A 16,848-nucleotide genomic window follows, 5' to 3' on the forward strand; every position below is an offset into this window, starting at 1 on the left:
GCATCTCGAGCCCCACATCGGGCTCCCTGCTCGGCGGGAAGCCTGCTTCTCCCTCTCCCACTCCCCCTGCTTGTGTTCCCTCTCCCGCTGTGTCTCCCTGTCAAATAAATAAATAAAATCTTTAAAAAAAAAAAGAATTAAGAGAAAGCATCCATGCCAGGTGTACAGTGGATCCTTGGCCGACGCTGGCTCTTTCTCGTGCCACAGCTAGGGAGCCACGGCGGCATCCCAGACTCTTCGTGAAGGCAGGACCCCTTACCTGTTGATTGACTCTGCAGCCAACATGCTCACTTGATGATGATTATCGGCAAGAAAATGTGGAAATGCTTCATTTACAGGAAAGTCTTTTCCCATTACATTAAGAATAGCCCATTTTGAATAAGGATCGGTCTATGGGAAAAGAACAACTGGTGTTAAATATGAAATACTAAGAGAAAAATCACCCGTTGACAAAAACAAACAAAGGCTACTTTAGAAATTTCACTGGAGACCTTACTAATAATTAACGTGGAATAACTCACCTCAAGCAAAGTTTTAAGGCACTTTACTAGTGCCATTCTTACAGAGAATGTGCATTTCCCCTCCTTTGCTAGGTGCCTGAAATACAGTAAGTGTTTCAAAGCCAAATTATTCCAGTAAAAGCACAGTCAAAAAAAAAAAAAATCATTGGATATTACTTATTCAATTTCTAATTATTCTTATCCTTCCAATTTCCATATTAAATTTAATTCTCATCATGTGGCATATGCCAGTCAATATTCTCAACTTTCGTAAAAGAAGTTAGTTTGAAAACGAGTTCATTTTAGGGGTGCCTGGGTGGCTCCGTTGGTTAAGCATGTGCCTTCGGCTCAGGTCGTCCTGGGATCAAGCCCCGCATCGTGCTCCCTGTTCAGCCGGGAATCTGCTTCTCCCTCTCCCTTCCTGCTCACGCTCTCTCTCTTGCTCTCTCTGACAAATAAATAAAATCTTTAAAAAAAAAAGGGAGTTCATTTTAATGTATCTTATTCATTTTATATGATTATACGTCATCTAGGGGCTATCACACTTCTGCTCACCAGGCCATAAACTTGCTTTAAAAGGAAAACATTTGTGAAGTTTTGTTCTTATATCAAAGATTTCAAAACCACGTTCTATACCAATTCAGAAGTCCTTATCAGTCAAGTGGGTTGGTGGGTTCTAAATCGCATACATGTGCTCCTCAGGGTCATAAAGTTACGTCACAGTCTGCGCATAAAATACACAGATGGTGACAAGGCCAGTGTGTTCAGTAGTTCTTCACACAATTGAGGAAAACAGGAGCTACATTCTACTATTGTTAAAGGTTGTATATAGTTACATTCAAGGATTAGCCAAGTCACTAAGGTAGAAATGCAAAGTCTGCAATTGTATCCAGAGTAGCAAAGAAAATTAAGAACTCTGCAAAATACTCTGCACCTACCAGAATGCTCCAATCACTGTCAGAAACTGCCCTTGAGCATCCCTTGTGTTTTCAGCATCCGTATCGCCTTGACATAGGTTCCTCACAACAGGAACGAAGTGGTTTAAGACTGTTTTACAAACATCCTGGTCACGGCGATACAAAGAACACACATTGCTGCAGTGGAAAAAGTTTAACTTTGTAAGTATAACAGAACATACCAGTTAGCTTATAAATTTAAAGTGAGGATAACAGATGGCTTTAATTTCTTACGATAGTGGTTTTAGAAGTTCAACAACCTCTTCCATTGGCAAAGGATATTCTTCTCCAGGAAGCTCCTTTAAAAGCACTAGATACTAAGATAATTGAAGAGAAAAAAATCATTTTTTTTCATAAATCATTTGCATATGTAACCATAAATTCATCCATGAACGCATGCACACGTACACAACACGCACACAAAAAAGACCAGTGAATTTTTAAAGGAGGCAGTGTAGTAAAAAAAAGTCTGAGGTTAAAGAGAGCTGGATTCAAGTGCCAGCACTACAACCTATTACTTGTGTGGTTAAAAAACTTGCCTTGTCACCTGAGCCTTTGTACTCTCACCCATAAAACGGGGATATAGCACACACCTGGCCAGATTACTATGAGGAATAAAGGAAAGAATGTAAATGTCTAGAATTTATTGTTGGAATTCAAGAAATAAGTAGTTGTTATCACTGCTGGGGTTAAGAGCCTGAGCAAGAATCTGAAACTACTGTTACATCCCTACCCTCCAAAAATAATGCCTGGGGATAAGACTTCAATAGTTACAAACTGACCTAGGAATGAATTTTGGACAGCAGAGATAATTGTGGGCAGGGAAAAAGTCATAAACACCTTGAGTTATCTTCCTATAGAGCAACCTTGTAGGGGTCTCTATGCTACTGTGGATACCAAAGAGCACTCAGCAACTACCAGCTACAATAATCATGGTAGTTACAACCAGGCAGCCAGTTTCGGAGAGTTGCCAAATCCCTTTCTAGCTATTAAGAAATCAGAAGACATTTTTTCCTACCATCTGCATGTAGAAAAATGTTTCTCACTCCTCAGATATAAAAGAAGACTAAACTGGGCCATTTTAAATATTTGCCTTGAGAGTGATACATGTGATGCTACTGAGTGTCTTGAACTGATGTGAAGCACCAACGCCTCAAGAAAAGCACCCAGCCCTCCTCACTGGCCCGGGCTGGAGACTTGACTAGTTTGCCGGGGGCAAAATCAGGGAATCGAACAGGGCTCAACCAAGCACATTTGCTGGGGTCAAAGGATCAACCAGCTTGTTCACTGCAGCTGGAACATGACAAGGGATTCTACCAAGGACACAACGTACATGACTGCAAGAGGTTCTACTCATGGAATCCCCTGGCATGTTTCCCAGGGCTGAGGAAACACAGGGATGTTTGCCAATTTTATGGGACTGGGGGCATGACCATGGACTCACGCACCATAACTGTGAGCCAGAGGCTCTCCCTCAATGTTCACCAATGCCGGGGCAAAGGGGGTGATGGCCTACATGGTCAGGAGGTATGTTACATATAAGTATTCTGAGTAAACAAGTAACTATATTGAAGGTAAGTGGGAAGCCAGCTTCTTACTGCTGGAAAAGGGAGCTACAAATATGGAAAGAGAAAAAAACAAATTCTACGATGTCGGACTGGAACTGAAGGTTTCATCTACCAGCAGATGGACAGACTGATGGGGACAGGGCAGGAGAGGGATTCCTTTTCTAACATTCTCACCAAAACCTAAATCTAATTACAGGAAACAGACAAACCTAAAGTGAGGGCTCCTAGAGAACAAGTGGCTATATTATTTAAAAATATGAAGGTCAGGAAAGAGAAGGAGAAACTAAAGAACTGCTCCAAGTTCAAAGAAACTGAACAGACTTGACAACTAATTGCAATGATACAATGTTAATTTCCCGATTAGCAGAGTATCTATAGGAGAGTATCACTGTTTCTGGCACATACCCTGAAGTATAAGGGGCATCACATCAGCAACTTAATCTCAAAATGTTTTGAACAAAAGACGTGTGTGTGTGTGTGTGTGTGTGTGAGAGAGAGAGAGAGAGAGAGAGAGAGAGAGGACGCGCGCGCGCATTCACACAGAAAGAGAAAATGGAAAGGCAAATTTGGTGAAATGTTAACTGTGTGAGTGTATAAAGGGAATAGGAGAATCCCTGTAGTACTGTAATTTTACTGTGACTTTGAAATTATATCAAAAAATATTTAAAGTGTATATTAACAAACTGGAATTAAAAAAACTTGGAAAGAAACAAAATACTTAAAGCAAAAACAAAACTTTAAAGCAAATAAACTAAGGTAAAGGCAAGATTCAGAGTTCAACTACAAAGTTATGTATTATTTTCACATCAGAGATTATGTTTCTTAGCCTACTTTAAAATAATTTATAATAATCACACCTGAAGATAATAAATCTATCCAAAGTCCATGCAAGTCTCAATGTTTCAGGATCCACTTAAAATTTTTTCACAGTACATTAAAAGAAAAAGTGTATTTTATAACTCGCATCAGACTCATTCCTAAGGAAGCAATTTCAAGCCATCAAAGGTACTACATGATTCTTGTATGTCAGTCTGCTACATTTACCCAGCAACAACAGACAGAACTGAGAATATGTCACTTTCCCTTAACTCACCATGTGTAGGTGGAGAGATCTGGTGGGGTCTAGCATGCTAGTGTCAATTAACATTAACAATTTCCTCCGAATATCAGCCGCTCTGAATGACACAGGACCAGTCTGAGCAGTAGTTACACACATACACAAGAACTTGAGCATGTCTAAGAAAAGTAGATCTTGCTTCGACAGATGTTCTTCAGCTAAAGGATTCATGGCACCTGAAAATAAAAAGCACTTATTAAAACTAAGAGAGGGATACAGGAAACACATATTGAACATTAGCTCAAATATAAAAAAAAGAAATAAAAGTATATGGAAAGCAAAATTACGGTGAAATTGATTACACACTAAAAGCTTCAAATTTCTTCATGAAAAGTTACCCTAGGATTCCATCATCCAGAAATAATCTATAGGAAAATCTATACAGACAAATTCATTACAATACTGATAAGTATAGAGAAAAAGGAATCTAAATTTCTGACAAGAAAAAATGGTCAACTGAATTATGATGTATGTTAACTGGGATATTATGAAGCCATTAAAAAGGATAATTATCAATACAAATAGCTTAATGAAAAACAACGCTTATAATTGTTAAAATGAACAAGGTATAAAAAAAGCATCTGAGGGGTGCCTCAGAATAAAAAATAAATAAATGGGGCGCCTGGGTGGCTCAGTTGTTAAGCGTCTGCCTTCGGCTCAGGTCGTGATCCCAGAGTACTGGGATCGAGCCCCGCACCGGGCTCCCTGCTCCATGGGAAGCCTGCTTCTCCCTCTCCCGCTCCCCCTGCTTGTGTTCCCTCTCTCGCTATCTGTCAAATAAATAAATAAAACCTTTAAAAAAAAAAAAAAGCATTTGAACGTTGATGCTGATTGTAATAATGGAAAACGGTTAAAAGTGATGGCCGTATGGGTGTCTTCCCTCTCCTGCTGTTTTCCAAATAACCCATCACATGGTTCTACTTCTTTAGTAAATATTTTAAATTCCTCTCATGAAGAATAAAATGAGTAATTAATAAAATTCAATTAATAATCAGAGAAATCTAATATATACAGAAGGGAACAAACTTCATAGACTATGTAAGGGAAAATAAAATGAGCATAAAATTGGTACGTATGAGGCCTTTTGTACGGCCAAATGCACACAAAGAGGTGAAAGCAACCCCAAGCAGTAAGTGCATCTTCACCGAAAGTGCTCTGGCCATCTCCAGACATGCCCGCTTCACTAGCACCAGGGTCACTGAATAGATTCATGGACGACTGATCCTCCACCTCCATCAGATTTTCATCAGGGTCGTCTTCCCCTGACTCTACTTCTCCAAAGTCAAAGGGCTTTCTGATAAAGGATGCCTTCAAAGAAGAAAAAGAAAGATGTTCAAATGGGCTTCTTTCAGAAGCATGATGGAGTTAAAATTCAACTATTCAAACAAATCAAGATTCCTGTGTATGAACATTGCAGTATTTCTATTAAGTGTCCAACAGTGAAAAATGGATAAACTGTAATAAGTCTATATAATAATAATATGCAAAATTTTTAAATAATTTCTTTTTTTCAAAGTTTTATTTATTTGAGAGAGAGAGGGAGAAGGAGAGAGTACGCGCGAGCAGGCGGAGAGGGAGGGAGAGAATCCTCCCCGCTGGGCGTGCCAGGAACCTGAGATCACAACCTGAGCCAAAACCAAGAGTTGTCTGCTTAACCAACTGAGCCACCTAGGAGCCCCAAAATAATTTCTTATATTAAGCTTTATACTACCCAAAATTGATGAGCATATGGGGAAAAGTATAAATTGGTATGATTATTTTGGAGCAAAGTGTAATATCCATCAAAAAGTAAAATTCACATTCCTTCTGAACAAGCAATTCCAGGGCTAGAATTTATTCTACATCCCTCATATGCACAAATACAAATAGACAAAAGTACAAGAATCTTTACTCTAAAAACTCTTTGTAACAACAACAAAAAAATAGAAAACACTTCCAATGTTAAGGTCAGATGGGCTAAAAATACAAATATTCCATTCCCAGTAATGAAATACAACGCTACTATTAAAAAAGGTAAAGAACAGCAGCATGTAGCAACATGGAAAAATGACCAAAATTTATTATTAAGTGAAAATAACCAAGTTACAGATATATTTGAGTATCTATTGCATGTGCCAGGCACATACAGACAAATGAGCACGTGTAGCATAAGTCCGTTTGTATGGAAGAAAAATAAATACCACAATGCAAATAGGTTGTTTGGTAAAATTTTTGTTTTATTTATTTATTTTTTTTTTCAGAGAGAGCAAGAGTGTGCAAGCAGGGGTGGGGAAGGGGGTTGGGGGTGGGAGAGGCAGGGGTAGAGGGAGGGAGAGAATCTTAAGGAGGTTCCACGAGCAGTGCAAAGCCCGAAGCAGGGCTCAATCTCACAACCCCGAGATCATGACCTGGGACGAAACTAAGAGTCGGACACTCAACCAACTGAGCCACCCAGAGATCCCTTTTGTTTTTATTTTTAAGGATGATTTTTTTTTTAATTTATTTATTTTGACAGGGAGAGAGAGACAGCGAGAGAGGGAACACAAGCAGGGGGAGTGGGAGAGGGAGAAGCAGGCCTCCCGCGGAGCAGGGAGCCCGATGCGGGGCTCGATCCCAGAACCCCGGGATCATGACCTGAGCCGAAGGCAAACGCTTAACAACTGAGCCACCCAGGCGCCCCAGGATAGATGATTATTTTGATTTCTGCTAGTGTTACACAGAAATAAGTATAAGCCTAGATGATTAGTTTCCAATCATTCAGTCTATTATTCATTATTGAAAAATTAAAAGCTGAGCAGAATGTATGGTACTGACATTAAGAAGCAAACAGTATGTTCCTTCCTAAAACAAAGTAACTTTAATTTCTGTATTTAAAAAAATCAGGGCACCTGGGTAGCTCAGTTGGTTGGGTGACTGCCTTCAGCTCAGGTCATGATCCTGGAGTCCCAGGATCGAATCCCACATCAGGCTCCCTGCTCAGCAGGGAGTCTGCTTCTCCCTCTGACCCTCCCCCCTCTCATGCTCTCTCTCTCTCTCAAATAAATAAATCTTAAAAAAAAAAAAAAACCAAAGATGCCACATTTTGTTAGATGCATCCCTACTGAAGAGAGATGTCAACGAAAAAAAAATCTTAGAATCAATGAAATAGGGTGGTAAAACAAACATACTTACCAAACTTCTACAAATATCTGCAATATCATTCATGAGCTTTGATGTCAACAATCGTAGGAAAAATCTAGATGCAATCTTATTTGGACTGGGCTGTAATTAAGACAAAAAAACAAACAAATAAAAAGTCATCCTGGCAGATAATATTTTCTCTATCTTAAATGAAATGTAGATTTTTTTTTTTACACTGGAAATTCTCTATCATAAGAAGCATAAACCGTTTACAATTAGGGCCAAGATATAAACTGAATTAAAAACACTAACTTCTTTTTTAAAAGTAATAACTATAGTCCATTAAATTGTGTATAAACATTAAAGTAAAATACCAACTACCAACCCTAAACAAAAGTAATAATTTTAAGTTAGAGTTTATTCTTCCATTCGTCTCCTTCCCCATTTGCAAAAAAAAAAAAAAAAACCAAAAAACAAATTACACTTTTTTTTTTTTAAGGAAAAAAAAAGAAAAACACATTACAAAATGAAAAATATATACTGGTAATATTGTTATACAGCCATGTCGTATCATTAGCTTCCAAAAAACGTTTTTCCAACCACGACCCGCACCCTGGGTTGGCTCAGCTATACCTCAGGCTTGGCCCCAATCAGAACAAAGATTACACAGAGTAGCACTCTTTCTACCAAGTGTAACAGAAGACTGTCTGGGCAAAAGACAGTAATGTATGTGGCTGGAGATGTTTATCTTCGTGGTGCCCGCTAGCCCTGGCATAGTGGTATGCACATCACACAGCCAGTAGTCAACAAATTATTAAATGAATAAAAACAGGGGCGCCTGGGTGGCTCAGTCGTTAAGCGTCTGCTTTCGGCTCAGGTCCTGATCCCAGGGTCCTGGGATCGAACCCCACATCGGGCTCCCTGATTGGCAGGAAGCCTGCTTCTCCCTCTCCCACTCCCTCTGGTGTGTTCCCTCTCTCGCTGTGTCTCTCTCTGTCAAATAAATAAATAAAATCTTCAAAAATAAAATAAAATTTAAAAAAAATGAATAAAAACATGCGGGCAATAAAAGAGCGGCCCGTGTAGTTGTATATAAAAGCGGTAAAATAACCTCAGAAACCTTCCTGAAATGATGAACTGATTTCTCAAGAAACTCAGATTACCTGTTGCTTTGTTCCTCCGGTTGCTACTTTTATTTACCATTCACTTTAATTTTAAATCAGTGTATACATTTATGAATGGACCCAAAAACCAGTACCACCACCAACCAACCAGTTATCAACCTCCTAGACTAACCAGTCAAGTAAGAACATCTTACCTTGGTACAGTTACACAAACAATTGGTACACAGATTCATCATATTTCTCAGTGAAGCGATCCTAGATTCCTCAGAGGTCTTATTTTTGAACAGAGTGATACTTTCTCCTGCACACTGCATTAGAGACTATTAAGAAAAGAAGGAAAAATCCAAACTCCAGTTAAAATTACAGTTCTGTAATTGCTTTTTAAAGTTTTACTTAAGAAGTAAAATGAAGGGGCGCCTGGGTGGCTCGGTTAAGCGACTGCCTTCGGCTCAGGTCATGATCCCAGGGTCCTGGGATCGAGTCCCGCATCGGGCTCCCTGCTCTGCGGGGAGCCTGCTTCTCCCTCTCCCACTCCCCCTGCTTGTGTTCCCTCTCTCGCTGTGTCTCTCTCTGTCAAACAAATAAATAAAATCTTAAAAAAAAAAAAAAAAAAAGAAGTAAAATGAAGCTTTTTTAGAAGTTATATTTGGTTGGGACGCCTGGGTGGTTCAGCCAGTTACACATCTGTCTTCGGCTCAGGTCATGATCCCAGGGTCCTGGGATCGAGCCCCACATCAGGCTCCCTGCTCAGCGGGGAGCCTGCTTCTCCCTCTGCTCCTCCCGCTCTCCCTGCTCTTTCTTTCTCTCTCTGACAAATAATAAATAAAATCTTAAAAAAAAAAGTTATATTTGGTTATACAGTGTAATTAAAAATCATGGTAACAATTTTTTAAATGACCTATCTTATACCTTGTTATCCTTACAAATCATACCACTGACTGAACAGCACTCAAAGATGAAAAAAAGTTTCACACTTAGAGCCTACCTGTATAACAATAATCAAGGATTGTTTAGGACAATCGATCACAGGAAAAAAAAATTTTTTAACATTTTATTTATTTGAGAGAGAGCGAGAGTAAGAGAGTACGAGCAGGGGGAGGGGCAGAGAGAGAGGGAGAAGCAGGCTCCCTGCTCAGCAGGGACTTGATCCCAGAAACTGAAGATCAAGACCTGAGCCGAAGGCAGAAGCCCAACTGATTGAACCACCCAGGCGTCCCACAGGAAAAACTTTTAAAAGTGCCCATAAAAATCAGTATTTTTGTTAGTAAGATTAAATTTAATGTGATATTATTTCAATTATTCTATTTATACTTGGCTTAAAATAACTGCAAATGTTAAGGAAGGACAGATAGTATCATTTCTCTCAGATGGCATAAATGAAAGAGAAAGAGCTAACCTATGTAAAAGTCTTGTTTTTCCAAGCAAGTATACCAATTTTCCCCAGGAATATTCTTCATTCAAATTTATCCAAAACTTTAATAGAATAAAATTTCATACCTTGGCTTTCTGGAATAGTTCTGATCTATATGCTTCCTCTTCAGCTATTACTCCCACGTAACAATAGCAGCCGAGAACACCCACCAAAAGACTGGAACACCGGATAAGCGTTTCTGCATTTGTAGTCTTAAAGTAAAACAAAAAATAAAAAAAATACTCGTTCCATAAATAATTTTGAGTATTCCACGATCATCTTTTGTAAGAACAAATTTATGTACATATTAAGAAACAAATTTAGTTAACGTAGTTAATAGTGGCATGTTTCTGATTATCTCTATGAACATCTAAGAGACCCCTGCAGAATGGTAACTAGGAGTCTCAGGAAAAAAAACAAGTATCTCCTAATGGCCAGGTTAGGTCTCTCTCTCCTCTTAAAGTGGCACAGAGCACTGCACACATAGGCCCTTCACATTTGAGGTAGGGGAGGAAAGAAAAAAAAAAGGTAGCCAAGTCTGTAACTCTTAGAACACGAGCAGAAATCAGATTCATATAAAGAGATATTAAAATGACATTTTGACCTTCTGAAGGATAAGAACCTTGATCTATTAAGCTTTTTAGACTCCAGAAACCAACACAATTTTTACAAGTAGATACCACATAGCCAATTTTATAAAATTATTTACAAATTTCTAACTACACAGAAAAATAAGATTTTCAGACTGTTTTGTTCCTATACGGCAGGAAATGGCATTTTAGGGGAAAACACAGAAGACCATATTACAAAATGGTTACAACTGTGACCCAGGAGAATGCCAGTAACTAAGGATAAGGTATACTATCTCTGGTTCTCTGGGTCATCCTCTTTGGCTACTGAATTCACTCCACTGAGTAACTTGCAGATTTTATTTTATTCAACAAATATTTTACCATTTACCATATAACAAGGTGTTGTGGAATATACAAAGATTAATAAAAATATGTATGCCTTTTTTTTTTAATATGTATGCCTTTTAACGAGCTTAAAGCATGGTTTGAGACATTTGTGTATAAAACATACAAATATCCACAGTACAAGGAAGATGCTAAGTCTCACTTTAAAAAGAAATACTAAGTACTGTGAAAATTAAAAGATGAATTACCATGGCTGAGATTATCTAAGAAAGGCTTTTAGCAGGATTTTGACATTTGGATGATTTGAACACACAGAAATGGGCAGAAAGGCATTTACCTCATGTCAAAAGAAATGAGAGTTTTGGCAAGAAAACAGCACACACAAAGAGAATTTGTGATCTTAAGAAGCAAAGGAAATGATTTATGAGAAATTACTAGTGACCTCCAAAATATGGGTGACTGCTGGTTCCTCTATTACATTTTATTAATCACTTCTTCCTTTTCAAGTGTCACCAAAATCTATTAGATCAGTTTAAATGATGTCCTTTTCTGTTATTGTAACATCTCCCTTCTCTGTACTGAGTGGTTCTTTCTCATCATAGAATCCCTATGCTCAAAACCATTACTATTCCCCACTAACCTACACAAGGAATTCTACTTATTTAATGTCTACTAGAATTCCTGGTACAAAAGAAACACAAACTATTCTTTTTGGGTTTTCCTTTTTTCATGCTAAGTTTTCCCTATTTGTACGCATTGTACTGTCACTTTGTTTTTTAAACCAAGCGTCTCATCATCCTTAGGGCCGGCCCTTCCTGCCTGTTTCTCCTTCTAAGTGTCCACCGAAGTTGAGTCAAAGACATTTCTTCTGAAAATCTCACCTCAGCTGAGTAGTTATTTAAAAGCTGTTCTGATAATCCCAGGAGATAGAGATCCAGTGATTCCTTGAGGTTTTGGTGGACAGAAAAGCCTACAGTGGCCTGGTGCTTTTCTACAGCACATTCTTTCACAATGGTTAAAAAATCCATCTTGTCAAAAGTTGTCTGAAGAAACAGTTCTTCAACTTCTGAGAATGAAGGCTCTCCTTGATCTTTTTGGTGTTGTTCACTTCAAGAAAGTAAGATCTTAAATTTATAACGGAATGACCAACTGCTTCACCTCCACGTGGCAGCAATGTATTACACATGAACACAGTAACTTAGCGTCTATGTTATTCACACAGTGCTTATATAGTTAATGGATTACTCTTTTAAATGCTGCTCTTCTTTAGGATTGATAGCTACTTGTACCAGATTTCATTATGCAGTAGCAAATTTTATTAACGGATGAAAACATTCAAGTTACAATCTCCAAGGGAAATTCAGAAAGTATTAAAAAAAAAATTAATGACACCAGGCATAAACACTAAGATAAACATTATCTGAAAACATTTTCCTTTTTGCCTGTTGATTTCTCCAAAATGAAGGGAGTTCTTCATCCTCTGCCCTCTCCAGGGAGATTAGGAATTTTCATGCCAGTGAGTCATTTTCAGCCACAGTGATAAACATAGGCCTCTTGAGTCAATCAACTAAAATGAGGTTTTAGATTTATTTTTACTTTCCCTATCCTCTATTACCATTAGTTTTAAAGCTAATAGATTTTACTTGACATACAAAAATGTATCATATCGTTAAAGAACTCATTCCTAACCTTCCATCATAATCATTCTCTACCTTCCAGTGGCAAATGTCACAAGCTATACAACACAGCATGAAAAAACAGTCAACTGGATCAAAAATTGTAGCTGCAGATTATTATCATGAATGAAAAAACAGCTTTTCCCTAATAGCCCTAATAGGCTAATAGGTGTGATTTTTTTTAAACTGATCAACTTAGTTCATAATTTTTAAGATGTAGCTACTATTCTGCTAAAATGATTATCTTTGTAATTAAAGCCATAACTTAAAACACCACAGAACTCTATTAGGTAACATACCATCCTGGCACTGTCTGGAGAAAATTCATTGCAGCTTTACAATTTTTCACAGTGAGACTCACAAGAATTTTCTCCACTGCAAGATGAGGAAAATTACTACAAAGGAAAAAAAAAAAAAAATCTTCACTTAGAAGACCAAAAGCCATTCAAAGCATTCTTTAACCTTACACATCCATGTCTGGCTATAAATCCTGACCTCTAAAAACTGGATCCAAAATTAAAATTTCTTTCATCTGTACTGAATTTTTGAACATCTAAAACAAGAATTAAGAAGCAGACATTTTGTTACTATCATTTTCAATACTTCCTGACAGCAGACTTATCCAATTTTTAAGAATCATTTCTGAAATAAACAGATTATGAAATTAAAGCAAAAGCACTAGGATCCAAAGGTCTGTCCTGCAGTTGTTTGGTCCCAGCTACCAGCTGTGGAAAGGTTAAATGGGCAAGCTGCTCCCCCTCCTGGTGTTTAAGCCTCATTCTGTCTGTCTCTAGCGTCCTCCCCCCATTAATTGAACACCCATCACCCAGAACATACTCTCATTATGATTCCAGGATACATCTGCATCAGATATATGTTCAGACGAACCTATTCACAGAAAATCACAAAAAACACATAAGTGCTCAAAGAATTCCAATTCCCTTATTCTTACTGTCTCGGCAGACACAAGGACAAAGTAAAAGAATATAAACAGATCCGAGCACAGAGATGCAGAACGGTGTAAAAACAAAGGGACTGTTCAGTATCTGGAATTCGCTCTGAGAAATGCTGCATTACCACTGTAAAAAAAAAAAGCCACCTGGTATCAAATCATCGAGAGTACCTTACAACACACAACAGCAGAGTGCTAATGAGCTTAAGTTACCTGTGAAGAACTGGAGGCAGCTCTGTGCGGTCCTCAAAGTCGTCCTCTAACTGAGAGAGTAAGAGCCATTTCATCATCAGCTCCTTTGAAGAACAACTTCTATTTACTTCACATGTACTCTGCTCCACTCCTGTTTTTACAGTCTCGGGAACCACAGAGATGGTCATTGCCAGAGTCAAGCAGCAAACTGCAGGACTACAACAAAGCCAAGCACGGCCGCTGTTAAAGATCAGCTCTTTTCTTTTTTCAATACTAAAAGTTCTTTATTTTCTTTAACACAGTGGCTATGGGTCGATGATCTGCAATAGGTAGCATCATGAGAATAACCACAAGTAGACCAAGTGTGACAAAAAACCGACAGAGTGTTTCACACCCTTGAGCGACAGAATGGGAGAGTCAAGAATGGGAGAAAAGTACTGCAGAAGGAGACACCTGAAGTGCTACTTATATATTCCTGCAGGAACACCAGCAATGCATCCATTTTAAGGGTCACCAGCTCACTTCCAACTTCTTTCCCTCAAAAACAACTTGAATCTCTTTGGCATCCGAGGTCTCACAGTTAGTAAAGCTTCTGCCTGATGCTTACGCTCTTTTGCCTAAGTCTCCAAGATACACTTCGCGAGTTCGTTCAAGTCCCTGAGAAGGATTCTAATTTCTTGTTCAATAGCAGACTGAGTTTCTGGCCTCAGTGTCCCTGTGTCACTGCAGGTCATAGCTCCAAGCTTTTCACTCATTCCAAATTTGGTAACCATCCTCTTTGCTAAAAAATAAGCTTTCTGAGGTAGAAAGACCTTGTCTATTTTATTTACCACCGAGCTGCTACTAATGCTTAAGACAATGCCTGACACGTCTAAGTGTAGAGTGAATGTCTACTAAAGAAATGAACACAAAAAATTGTGAGAAGTCTGATTACGTTTGAGAAGAACTCTCTCTTACTGTAACTGTCTGTAGCACTACCAAAAAGAATTTTTTTATGGATACTGAACAATAAGTACTTAATATGCAATTAAAAAAAAAAGAAATTTAAACATTTAATTCTTTAAAATTGGCCTTAGTAATCTCTCTATACTTGAAACTAAATTTACATTTATTTACTTATTAAGACTCCCTGGACAAACCATAGAAACATCTAAAATCAAATTTAACATATTGTCACCTCCAGTTACAAACTATAAAACCAGAAGAAAAAAAGTACACATGTCTATATGTAAATCTCTTACAATATACAGTCAACTTACCATGAAGGTCTGCAGGCTGACCCAGTAAATAACTTCCAGAATTCTCTATCAACCTCAATTAAACTGCCTTGAATTATAGCTCCAAGTAAACCAAAGTTTTCAGCTTGTATTTGTTCAGAACTTATACCGCGAAAGGTAAGAGACCAAATTTTAATCCAGAATTTCAATAAATCTGACTTCTGTGAGCCTTCTAGGTTTGATTTCTGGCCTTGACACAACGCAACTTCCGTAAGGCACCGTAACACATACGGTGTGCGCTCCCCGTGTCGATGTTGAGGCAGGAGCTGGTATAGTATCATCAGTAATGGTGACAACTCACAGTTAGGGAAACTTGAGGGATATTTTGATATTAACTGGGTTGTAATCTGTAACCTACATAAAATAAAAAGATAATTAGGTTGAAAATTATTCAATTCCATTAACAAACTAAAACAAATATATAGACATAGCACCCTTGCAATATCCTAGAGTATCACCATCATTATTTTCCATACCATTCTAAAAATAAACTGGCTTTTAATATTTTTTAATCCCTACTTCCTAAAGTGGCAGGAAGAATGACAACTTTCTGGCTAGGTAGGTGAGTTGTCATATTCCCCTTATAAAAACACTTTGAGGAATAACTAAATTAGGGGCACCTGGCTGGCTCAGTTGGTGGAGCATGTTCCTGATCTCAGAATCATGAGTGCAAGCCTCACACTGGGCATGGAGCCTACTTAAAAACAAAACTAAACTTATTTACAATTTTCTACTTCTGAGTTATCACATCCATCCTTGCTCTTCAGCCACCATTAATATTCCTTCAAAACAAGAAAACAAAAAAAAAAACCCAAACAACTGTTTTTCCTAGACATTCAGTTAATTCAATAAGTATCTGCTATAAGTTCTCTAGAATGTGAACTACTCAAGAAGAGGAACTTCACCTTATTCATTCCTGTATCTCTAATGCACGTATTCAATAAATAACCCCTGACAAAATGGAAAAACTGAAGAATCTGAAATAGGGATCCTCCATCATGTAAAAGAAACATGAACTTAAGCAAGAGGTATCTAAATCAAGATGCTTCCCCACCTTCACGACTCAGTTATATTTAAATATGACATTAACATGGTAAAAATCAAGGCACGGATCACACGAGTTTGACTATCATCTACAAACTTGTAACTGTCCTTGGGCAAGCTGCTTAACCTTTCCCAGTTTCGTTTTCTGTTTGGTAATAAAGCAAACAGGCTGAGCTGGATGAATTCTAAAGATCCCTACCAGATCTAATATTTTGTGATATCACAGAACACCACAATTTATTTAATCATTTGAATAACTGTGTATGCTGCACATGGCAAATTAAAAAAAAAAAGGCAACCTTTTTCTGTGGCACGAGGTCCAAATTATTCTGTGATTTTTGAAAGCCATCTTTAATTTCTCCCTCATCTACTTCTACTAGAAGGTGCTATATATGCTAAAGTCTCTTCATGTGGAGATGGTACAGCTCAGCGCATTCCATGCCTGCTAGGCAGCCATCCTCCCACCTTCCTTGCTAAGGCTATCTGCTTAGGAAAGGTGGCCCCCTGGCCCAGGCTCCAGCAGATAAGCCTTGGTGGTTGATAGCCAGAGGTCTTGGCAAGCACCTTCCCCTTCACCAGGGACTGGTTTCCGAGTGGACAACTGACCTAGTTATGGCGAGGCCGTTCTACTGGAGGGCTTGTCAGAAAAACTAAATGAGACTAAAATGACAGTGGAAGAGAAAACAGTAACATTTTACCAAGGTACAAGATCAAAATCACTCTGTGACTTCTGAAGATGATCTTTTATTACTTCCCAGCCTAATTCTATTTTCTTCTTTTTGCAAGGTGCACTGTAATCATTAAATTCTCTTTGAGTGGTAGGGTAAGACTGAGAAATCTCCAAAGATCTAGTATCTTCATTAAAAATCTGTAAGATAACAAAAAGAAAATCTTTTTTTTCCCCACACTGATTCTGTTTTTTAATACTTCATGAGGGAAAAAATGTTCCTCCTCAAATGAAGACACAGGGACATCACAGAGCAAGAGTAATAAATTACAGAAATACATAAATATG

At 38.1% G+C, this 16,848-nt stretch overlaps 1 protein-coding gene across 6 annotated transcripts in view; it reads right to left on the reverse strand.

The window, feature by feature from the left end:
- Positions 1-16,848, reverse strand: part of ATM (ATM serine/threonine kinase) — a 121,898-nt gene that overhangs the window by 76,273 nt on the left and 28,777 nt on the right. For all 6 annotated transcript variants that reach the window (XM_045895110.3, XM_064577496.1, XM_045895111.3 and 3 more), the window contains 14 exons: positions 16,532-16,701; positions 14,772-15,143; positions 13,534-13,728; positions 12,668-12,763; positions 11,574-11,799; positions 9,862-9,987; positions 8,559-8,684; positions 7,292-7,381; positions 5,287-5,449; positions 4,118-4,317; positions 1,691-1,773; positions 1,439-1,594; positions 522-597; positions 260-390 (listed from right to left, as the gene is read on the reverse strand). In XM_045895110.3, the coding sequence (XP_045751066.1) occupies positions 260-390; positions 522-597; positions 1,439-1,594; positions 1,691-1,773; positions 4,118-4,317; positions 5,287-5,449; positions 7,292-7,381; positions 8,559-8,684; positions 9,862-9,987; positions 11,574-11,799; positions 12,668-12,763; positions 13,534-13,728; positions 14,772-15,143; positions 16,532-16,701 (2,210 nt within the window). The remainder of the gene's footprint in view (positions 1-259; positions 391-521; positions 598-1,438; positions 1,595-1,690; positions 1,774-4,117; positions 4,318-5,286; positions 5,450-7,291; positions 7,382-8,558; positions 8,685-9,861; positions 9,988-11,573; positions 11,800-12,667; positions 12,764-13,533; positions 13,729-14,771; positions 15,144-16,531; positions 16,702-16,848) is intronic.

The sequence above is a fragment of the Mirounga angustirostris genome, unplaced genomic scaffold, assembly GCF_029215605.1.
Source record: "Mirounga angustirostris isolate CCGP_5_RB_7025 unplaced genomic scaffold, mMirAng1.0.hap1 SCAF_13, whole genome shotgun sequence".
Lineage (NCBI taxonomy): Eukaryota > Metazoa > Chordata > Mammalia > Carnivora > Phocidae > Mirounga > Mirounga angustirostris.